Consider the following 10,546-nt stretch of genomic DNA (forward strand, 5'->3'; position numbering starts at 1 on the left):
GAAGGGGGTCTTCCCACCCATACCTCTGCAGGCCCACAGATGGCTGGGGCCCCGCATGGGTGTCCCGGAGAGCAGGGAGCCTGTGTCGTTCTTGTGGAACATGAGAGATTCCCCCAGCATTGGAAGCAAAACAGACACAACATGGGGATCAGGGTGGGGAGCCCTGGGCACCCATGTGGGGTCCCAGGATGGTAGGAGGAATGTGGTGGCCAGTGTGGTGGTCATCTCCAGGCCCCCTTGGGAACAGCCTTCTCTGCCCCAGCCAGTCCTGCCCAGCTCACCTTTTCTGACCAGTAAAGAGGGTTACCCCCATGCACTGGGCATTTCCTCTCTCTGTGCACATGTCTGGCCACACCCTCTTTTTTAGTGCGGTAAAATCTACATCACGTAAAACTTAACATTTTAACCAATTCTAAGTGTTCAGTTCAGTGGCACTAAGTACATTCACATTGTTGTGCAGCCATCGCCACAATCCATCTCCAGAACTTTCTCATCTTGCAAAACTGAAACTCTGGACCCTTTAAACAATAACTCCCATTTCCTCCTGCCCCAGCTCCTGGAAACCACCATTCTGCTTTCTGTTTGTATTCATTTGACTCCTCTAAGAATCATACGGTATTTGTCTTTTTGTGACTGGCTTATTTCACTTACCACGATGTCTTCAAAGTTCATCCATGTTGTAGCAGGTGTCAAAATTTCCTTCCTTTTAAGGCGGAATTATATTCCATTGTATGGATAGACCACATTTTGCTTATGCATCCATCCATCGATGGACACTTGGGTTGTTTCCACCTTCTGGCTATTTCAGAAAATGCTGCAATGAATACGGGTGTGCAAATATCTGCTCCCGTCCCTGCTTTCAATTCTCTTGTGTGTATGCCCAGAGGTGGGATTTCTGGATACCGTAGTTCTATGTTTAATTTTTTGAGAAACAGTCACACTGTTTTCTACGGCGACTGTACCATTTTACATTCCCATCACCAATGCACAAGGGTTCCAATTTCCCTACACCCTCACCAACCTTGTGTGTGTGTTTTTTTTATAATAGCCATCTTAATGAGTATGAAGTGGTATCTCACTGTGGTTCTGATTTGCATTTCCCTAACGATTAGTGTTGTTAAGCATCTTTTCATGTGTTGGGTAGGAAGAAATTTTCCTCTGCACTTCTAGGTTCTCCTGGCTGGTCTAAGAATTAAATTGACATGAGACAGATTAACAGAAGAAAATCGAACAAAAGTTTAATAACTTGTATATATGGGAGAGGCCCAGGAAAACTGAGTAACTTGCCAAAATGGCTGAAACCTTCACGTTAAATACCATCTTCAGCTAAAGACAAGAGGTCGCTGGGGGTAGTGGTTTGGGACTTCAGAGCGGGGGAAGACGATCCCCAGGGAGATAGAAAAGCAAATGTTCAGTAAATAAATGTTTGCTGGGTCATGCAGAGACAACGGGACACAGGGCGGACCCTGATCTCTAGATGTTGCCGAGTCCTCCTCACCACAGTTAGCCCCATATTCTTTGCAGATACCTCTGGCGATAGCTCTGTAACTGTGACCAGTCCTTTATCTAAATTCTTTCAGGCAGTTAAGGTGGAAGTAACAAGGAAAACTTCCCGAGTCTTCTGTTTCTTTCTTTTTTTTTTTTTTTGTTTCTTAAAAATAATCAGCCTATATTAGTCTTCATGCCAAAGAGACACGTTCTGGGGTGGCAATTATTGCTCCCCTACAAAGAGCTTGTTAGCCAGTTGCATATCTTCTTTGGAGAACTGTCCGTCCAAGTCTTTGCTCATTTTGTCATCGGGCTGTCCGTACATTCTTATGAGATTCTCAAAACTACATGCACCATGTGCTTTTATTGCCCCCTATTCACAGAGGGAGAAATTGAGGCTCAGAGGGACCAAGTAACTTGTTCCAGACACGCAGCCAGTGAGAGTTCCTGTATCTGTCTGAATCCGTGACCTGTGCCCTTCCTCACGCTTCTCCATGCCTCCCAGACAAGGTTCTGGGTGTCTGTAGCTTCAACCCTGGAAATCCCACTGCGAGAGCCAGATGCAAAAGGGAACAAAGGCCACTTGTGCCAAGATGTCCATGGAGCGGTATGCACACGGCGGAAATAATGAAGTTGCGCCAAGGGCAGAGGAGTCCTTTGTTGTTGTTGTTTTGGCAGAGTGAGCTGTGTCCGGGAACTTCAGGGAAGCAGGCCCATTGAGGGTCCAGGGAAGTTAGCGCCAGGTGAACTGGGTTTGGAGTGCTCCCCAAACCCACTCCCTCTTCCTCCTGGACACACAGCTTGGCTGTACTTCCCAGCATCCCTTGCTGTCAGGGTGGTCATGTGACTAAGTTCTGCCAATGGCACGTGGGCAGAAGTGATGAGCCCCTCTTCCTGGCCCAGCTCATAAAAAATCTTCCCACAGCCTCTATTCTCTTTTCTCATCTGGTGGATGATGGAGAGGAGACCTGGTCCTGGAGGTGGGCAGGGCCATGAGAAGGAAGCAGCCTGGGTCCTTGAATGACCACATGGATGGAAGTTCGCCCACAGACCAGGAATGCCTGATAAGACTTCGTGTGAGAAGAAAAAAACTTCTATGGAGTTGAGCCACTGAGATTTGGGGGGTTGTTTTTTGCAAGAAGTAGCATTTCCTGACTGATATACTCTCCTCTGCCTCTGTGTCCACCCTTGAAGTGGGAAGGTTGAGATTGGGTTATTGAATGAATGGATGAATATGCTGCTCAAAGATCTAGATTTGAGGACTGAATGAAGGATTTCATCAGCTCCTCCTGACAAGTGGTCCCAGGGTGGACAAATGTCTGGGGTTCCCTGCTGGCACCTGCTCAGCTACTTCCCAGGTCCTCATGTCTAGCTGGGATTCCCCACCTTCTCACAGGGTGGCCTTGGGCAAGCCAGCTCACATATCAATGTCAAGGGCTTCCCCACTGGCAGAGAGGGGCCATGGGTCCCCTGCCCCACCTCACAGGAACAGCACATGCCAAGGAACAAAACAGACATTGTTGTAGAGGATTTATTTTTCAGAAGGCTTGAGGGGCAAGGGCAAGGGCAGGACAGGACCGGAGGGAGATCCCAGAACAATTGAAGGCCCTGTGCATGGGCAGTGGGCAGGTTAGCACTTCCGGTGCTTATAGTGGGCAAATGACCTTGGGCTCCCGGGGGGACACAAGCCCTGGAAGACACTGAGTTTCATGGCCGGTAAAGCCACATTTTCCGTGACTTGGATCTGAGCCCCACAGCAATCCCGTAAGGTAGGTATTCTCATTCTCAGGTGAGGCTCAGAGAGGTTAGATGGTCTCCTCAGGGTCACACAGCAACAACCACCCTGCCATACTATACCAGGCTCCCTCGGAAAGGAACAAGCACAGATACCTGGGGAACCTGTGGTCTTCAAAGAGGTGTAGATAAGTCCTAAGTCCCAGTCCTTAGCCTGGCCCCAGCCACCTGAGAACAACCTCCATCCAAGGTTCTTTCACTTAACTATACCCCACACATTCACTCCAAGGACCAGGAAATCTCTGCCTTGTCCCGCTCCCACACATTTCTTAAAATTCTTCCAGTCATCCATTTGGCCTTTTAAGCATTTGCCCTCTTTTCTTATACACATATAACTAGAGCTTATAATACCAAGCCAAGGGTACTCATTCACCCCATAGCAGGAATTTGGTTGTCAGCTATTTGGGGAAGGAGGAAGAGGAAATTCGGGACTGAAGAGGTCAGGCCTGGATGTTGGAGGTTGGAGAAGCAGTAAAAAAAAAAAAACAAGGGAGGCAAGAAGGTTAAAGAGATAACATGGGGAAGAAAGGTGAATCTGAGTAAATTTGAGGCTTCATAATGAACCCCGCCAGCCCTTCTCTAGCTAACCTTGAGTCTCTGTATTGATGCGTGAGAGCCCTTGAGAGGTGGGAGACGGACATTACTTTTATTGATTCAATCTGCAGCCTCTTATTGAGCCCTGATTCTGAGCCAGGCCCCGTGCTCTGTGCCAGAGGCCGGGAGACAAAAGCAACGCAGGTGTGGATATTGGTCCAGCTGGTGGGGCTGGAGGACAAGCTCCCAGTTCCCAAGAATTCTGGGCAGACTGTGATCAGGGCTGTTAAAAGGGGGAAGAGGGCCAGGGGAAGTCTAAAAAATGACTCTCAATCACTGGCTGCTTAGGTTGAGTGATGCTCTGGAGGACTGGTGGGGTTGGACATGTGCAGAGGATGGGAAGACGTTCTGGGTGTCAGGAGCAGCTCGGGAAAAGAGCCAGAAGTGGAAATGTATGACATGGGTTGGGAGAACAGGGAGCCGGAGTCCCACATGCATGAAGGGAAATGAGGCAGGGCTGGAGGCAAAGGATAAGACCCAGATCTGTAGGGCAGGGATGCCAGGCTCAGGAGCTCTGACCTCAGCCTAGGGCAAAGGGGAGCCATGGAAGGATTTTGAGCAGGGGAGTGACTGACCAGGACCGTGGACCCTCTGGCTTTGGTGGGGCAGAGGATGGGTTGGAAGGGTAAGTGGGGAGATGAGAGTGACAGTTGGAGGCTTGACTGGGAGTGACAGCTGCAGACATCAAGATCAGGGACCGCTGAGAGGGTTGTTGGCACAGGGTTGTGTCGGGGAGCAGCTGTAACAGCAGGGAGGTGGGGCTCCATGAACCTTCCTGGAGGAGCCAAGGCCACGGTCATCAGGGCAGGGCCTGCCTCATTGGTCCAGCCTCTGGAGAACTTTCTTCACCCAGGGCAGTCTGGGATCAGCACAGATCTCTCGGTCCCTCACGGTTAGCAAGCTAGAAGGCGGAGACACCAGGGAGACAAGGAGGCCTCATTAGCATGCAGCAAGGATGCCATAGCCCTGCTGCAGAACCTTAACAATTATGAGTCACCTGCTGTAGGCAAACACATTTCTTAAGAAGGAGAGGGGGAGATAAGCAGCAAGGACTTCCCATACCTTCAGCCCCAGCCATGAGTGCCAGGTCAGGCCACGTAATAGAATGCCCAGGAGTCCCATAATCCTTGCTGACATTGCCTTGGGAGAGAGTATTGGGTAGTGGCCAAGAGGATGAACTTTGGAGCCAGCCTATCTGGATTAGAATTCTAGCTCTGCCACATGTTAGCAAGTCCCTTAACTTCTCTGAACCTCAGTTTCCACATCTGTAAAATGGGCATGATAATTCTGGTCCAACCTCATAGGAATCTGATGAAGATTTGATGAGTTAATATAAACTGGAGTGCTCAGAACAGTGCACAGCAGACAGTAGGTGATATATAATTGTGCCAGGACCTGGCCTGAACTTTGAACATTGATTTTCTTAATAAATCCTTACAACAACCCTATGAGCCTCCAATATTCTATGTACTTCATAGCTGAAGAAAGTGAGGCCCAGTGGGGTAAAGCAACTTGCCTAAGGGCCAGAGCTGGTAAGACCTGACTCATCGTGCTTGCTGTGAACGAGCATCCCCATCCAGGCCCCTCTGAGAGACCTGAGCACAGAGAGGAGAGGTGAACAATAGCCCAAGAGCACATGGCAGTAGTGGGCTAAGGCTTCCACTTTTGCCAGAGCTGCAACAAACACCCCTGATCTGCACACACACACACACACGCGCACACACACACACGCACACCCCCAGATGACCAATGAACAGAAAGAACAAAGAAGGCAGCAAAGCAGTGTTGATCTTGGCCACGTGGACAGCCTGCCCTGGCTGCTTTGTGACACCGGACAAGGCTCAGACCCTCTCTGAGCTTTGATCTTCTCATTCACTGAGCCACATTCTTTCTAGAATCCCTTCTGGCTCAAGATCCAATAATCACATGTGTACCACCTCTCACTGAGTATCTATTATATGCCAGGCATTGAGTAGTACACCTCCCACTTACTATTATTGTGCCCTGTGATGCTTGAGAGGCCCCATAACTTGCTGTGCACATTTATGCACCTGTAAAAAGGGGATTGTAACAGTACCTATCACATAGGGTTGCTTGAAGGATTAAAAGACTTAATGTTTATAAAGCGTTTATAACAGTGCCTAGCACTTAACAAGCCCTCTCTACCTGTTTGATTAAAAAAAATAAATGAAAGTGATCACTCCCGCTATACTGATGGGGAAACCGAGGCCCAGTATTGAAGCGACCAGAACTGTGGCAGGCCTTCCCGTTTCAGCCTTCTTGTATTTTACCCACAGACCCCTCTGAGGGACGGAAGATGAGTGAGAAGGGTGAAGATGAGAAGATGACAGGGCCCCAGAGGGGGTCATAAGTCCCCAAGCTCAAACATCCCCCACTCTGTGGTTTGGCAGCCAGAGGGGCTGCCCCAGAAAGGACGGGTCCGGTCACCAAGCCAGGGGCAGGGGCAGGGGCGGGGGCGGGGCAGGCTCCAGGCCGAGGAAAAGGAAGCAAAGAAGCTGAGAGAAAGCAGCAAAGGAGAATTAGAACCTTAGGAGAAAGCCCTAAACAAGGACCCAGGAGTCCTGGTTCCAGCCTGGGCAACCTTGAGGAAAGTCACTTCTCCCCTCACCCCGCCCCGAGCCTGTTTCTCCATCTGTAAAATGGAAAGAATAGCACCTTTTGTAGGATCATTGTGAGAATTAAACAGTCATGCTCAGAACAGTGCCTGGCCCTGAGGAAGCACTTAGCGTCAGCTCTTAATACGCTCCTGGTGAGAATAGGCTGCCTCAAATAACTGACTCCCAGGGCACTGGGGATCCGAGATGCTTCTGATGGGAGCATCTTTGCTGACTCAGCGGAACCAGGCATGCTGCCCGTACCCTGAACCCGACACTCTACGGCAGCTCTGCACTACCTATCTGCCTTGCCGGCGTGGAGCGGCACCCTCTGCATCCTCAGAACCTGGCACGCTACCTGGCACCTAAGAGGTGCCTGATGATATCTGTTGAATGATAACATGATTTTTTTCTCGGTACACCCAAGCCTCAGCTGAGCCATCTAGTTCAGCCAAGTGCTCCCAGCTGACATCTGGATGTCCCGCTGCATTCCTCCATCCCTGGCTGCACCTGGAGCCTCCCAGGCCACACCCGTCAAGCTCTCCAAGGTCTTGCTTCCCCGGCTTCCTACTCACACCACGCCAGGCCTCCGGCAGGAGTCCGAAGTCCAGTAGTAATATTTCACCAGACGCAGGGGCAGGGCGTAACGGATGTAGTCCCGGCAGCAGATGCTGTCCTCCACGTTGGCACCGTAGGGGCCTGGGGGAGAAGGGGGCTCAGAGGAGTCACAGGCTGCTCTCCCTTGGCCCCAACCTCTGACCCAGCTTTTCTGTTCTCATGTGGAAGCTTGGTGTCCAGAGGATTCTGGGCCCTCAAAGTCCCCACTCTCGGGGCCGCTGAGAAGCCCCTAAGTGCCCAAAGTCCACACTCTGCGTTGGTCAGCTCAAGGGAGAGGGATTCAGAACGACCGGACATCAACAATGCCCTAAGCTCTAGGTGGGACCAGAGATGCTGAACAGGAAGGAGCCTTAGAACCTTGTTATTCAAGTTGAGGTCTGTGGACCCACACCATCAGATCACCTGGGAGCTTGTCAGAAAAGCTCCGTGCCTAGTCCCAGCCCTGCTGAATCAGGTGGACATTTTGAAGAACTTCGCAGGTAATCTGAGAACTTCCCTTCAGCTCACATCTACTCTAATCCCCTTCACGGTGCAAAGGGTGAGGCTGAGGTCCAGAGATGGGGGAGGACTTGCCCAGATCACACAGCATGACCCTGGAGAGTCAGGACAGGGGCTCAGGCAGAGTCCAGGCACGGAAGCCCGGGTTCGAGTCCTGCTCTGCCCTGAGTCACTTAACCTCTCGGAGACCTAATTTCCTCCTCAGACCCGGGAGGTAATAATAGTACCTACTCTATGGGGCCTGTAATGCAGGGAAGGCACTCAGGAAACCCAGTAACTGAGCAGTTATTGCTCCTAGCTCCCTGACTCCCAGTCCAGTGTTCATTCCCCTACCCATCGTAGGGCAGAAGAGTGTACATTGCGATGGAAAGAGAAGTCAGGAACCCAGTGTTGAGGGCAGGTTCGGGAGAAAAATGGGGTGGTGAGAGGGCAGGACTAGTTTTCCAAGGGAATAGCTCTTACCCCGGCTCCTGCCTTCACCCAGCCCAGCTGGCCACCTTCAGTGGCTCCTTCTCCACATCCCAAGCCCTACCCTTGAGTTCTCTGGAGTAGGAGACCCTGGGCCATGCCCATTACAACCCCGAGCCCAGCTGAGATAGATCCTAGACTCCAAGCCTTCAAGACTATCCATTTAACAGATGTATAAACTGAGGTCCAGAGAAGCAATGGGACTAGCCCAAGAGCCAGTGGCAGATTGGAGTCTTCTGATCTCAGGTCAGTGCTCTTTCTACCACATGAGGAAGATACCCCAGTATCTGACCTTGACCTCTGCAGAGAGCCCTCCCTCTTCCCAACCTCACCTGCCTCTGTTGCTTGAAGTATCATAGCAAGGAGAATGAGGGCAGCCAGGAGTGGGGTCTGCAGGCTGGCCATACTTTTGTCCTGTGTGTCCCAGCTCAGGTGTCTACAATCGCCAAAGGACAGGAAGCTCTGGTATTTAAATGCTTGCTACACCCACAAGCCTCAGACACTCTTAGTCACCGGTGAGCCCAGAATCTCTGACATTCACATTATGAAAGAAGAACTCCCACTTCCTCCAAAGAGAAGGAAATTCTCTGTGGCCAGGAACCACTCAAAGGGGACCCCCACCCTGACCTCCCCCTGGGTCCCAAGAGACTTGCAAAATCCCCCTTGAGCTGGGCCTCTTGGAGGCCTGTGCTCCCTGGGGTCTGCTGGCTGTGTGGCCTTGGCCATGTCACTGGATGTCTCTGGAACTGAGTTTACCCATCTAGAAATGGGGGAGATGGTTTTACAGTCCTACGTATTTACCCCAGTGGTTGTTTGTAAATCAAGTGAGAATGTGGACAGGAGCCAAACAGCCCTAAACTCTCACCTGGAACTGAGACCCATCTTGATGAAGGGTGACCTTCATCACCGATCTGTCTTCAAAGGGAGAAGCCTATGAACCCATTGGGTTAGTTTCTCTGCCCCATCACCGTTGTCCTCTAGGGCTTCTCACAAAGTCTCAGCTTGGGCCAGTTCATGGTCCACTCAACAGCTGTAAACAGCTTCCACACATTTCCATCTTGCCTGTTCTTCCTTCGCAGCTGTCTCCACGCTTTTCCTCACCCAGCCCCTTCTCAATCTACTGCCACGTGCCACTGATTCTACTACCTCAGTCTGTCTCGGATCTGTCCACTTATCTCCATCCCCATTGTCCCTGCCCAGTCCAGGCCACCTCCACCTCAGGCTCAGATGCTGGCGCCTCATTCCCCTCTCCACACTGCGGTAACCAGAGTGAGTAGCCCAGATTCAAAGCTGCACATGCCTCTCTCCTGCTTCAAAACCCTGCTGTGGCCCCCTGAACCCATGCTCCTGACTGTGGCCTTCAAGGCCTCCATTCCGGACACGACCCCACCACCCCTGCCCAACTGGTCTCCCTCCCGTGAGGAATCACAACCACAGTCCTCAGAGTTTCTCAAAGAGGTCTGTGGCTTGTCCCTGGCCGTGAATGCCCTTTCCACTTCTCTACTGCGTAAACTCCTACTCGTGCATCAAGAGCCATTTGAAATGTCACCCTCTAGGTAAACACACCCCCTCAGGACTCCAAAATTCTCTGAGGTGACCCAAAATTCTCTGAGGCATTACCCAAAGCCAGTCACAGAAGGACAAATACTGCATGATTACAACTCTGTGGGGTTCCTAGCGGAATCAGATTCATAGAGACAGAAACTAGAATGGTGGCTACCAGGGGCTGGAGGGTGGAGGGAATGGGGAGTTAGTTTTGTGGGGGGTTTTAAAATAAATTCATTTATTTTATTTATTTATTTTTGGCTGCATTGGGTCTTCGTTGTTGCGTGCGGGCTTTCTCTAGTTGAGGTGAGCGGGGGCTACTCTTCGTTGCGGTGCGTGGGCTTCTCATTGCAGTGGCTTCTCTGGTTGCAGAGCACGGGCTCTAGGAGCGCAGGCTTCGGTAGTTGTGGCACGCGGGCTCAGTAGTTGTGGCTCATGGGCTCTAGAGCGCAGGCTCAGTAGTTGTGGCACGCAGGCTTAGTAGTTGTGGCACACGGGCTTAGTTGCTCCGCGGCATGTGGGATCTTCCCAGACCAGGGCTCAAACCCGTGTCCCCTGCACTGGCAGGCGGATTCTTAACCACTGCGCCACCAGGGAAGCCCCAGGGAGTTAGTTTTTCATGGATACAGAGTTTTGGTTTGGGAAGACGGAAGAGTTCTGGAGATGGATGGTGATGATGTTGCACAACAATATGAATGTATTTAATGTCACTGAACTGTACACTTAAAAATTATTAAAATGGTAAATTTTACATTATGTATATATTATCAGTTAAACTACTCTCTGGTCCGATGATCACGATCCTTGGTATTCACCCAAAGGAGTTGAAAACTTATGTCCTCACTAAAGCCTATGTTATAGCAGCTTCATTCACAACTGCCAAAACTTAGGAGCAACCAAGATGTCCTTCAGTAGGTGAACAGATA

The 10,546-nt window shown here is 50.8% G+C and overlaps 1 protein-coding gene across 1 annotated transcript; it reads right to left on the reverse strand.

Moving 5' to 3' along the window:
• Positions 1-4,656: 4,656 nt before the first annotated feature.
• CCL22 (C-C motif chemokine ligand 22) lies at positions 4,657-8,509 on the reverse strand. The gene is made up of 3 exons (XM_007129580.2): positions 8,408-8,509; positions 7,067-7,190; positions 4,657-4,777 (listed from the first exon to the last, which is right to left on the reverse strand). The coding sequence occupies exons 1-3, from the start codon at positions 8,478-8,480 to the stop codon at positions 4,693-4,695; spliced, it is 282 nt and encodes a 93-aa protein (XP_007129642.1). The 5' UTR covers positions 8,481-8,509; the 3' UTR covers positions 4,657-4,692.
• Between the last annotated feature and the right edge of the window lie 2,037 nt (positions 8,510-10,546).

This window comes from Physeter macrocephalus, chromosome 17 (genome assembly GCF_002837175.3).
Source record: "Physeter macrocephalus isolate SW-GA chromosome 17, ASM283717v5, whole genome shotgun sequence".
Taxonomy (NCBI): Eukaryota; Metazoa; Chordata; class Mammalia; order Artiodactyla; family Physeteridae; genus Physeter; species Physeter macrocephalus.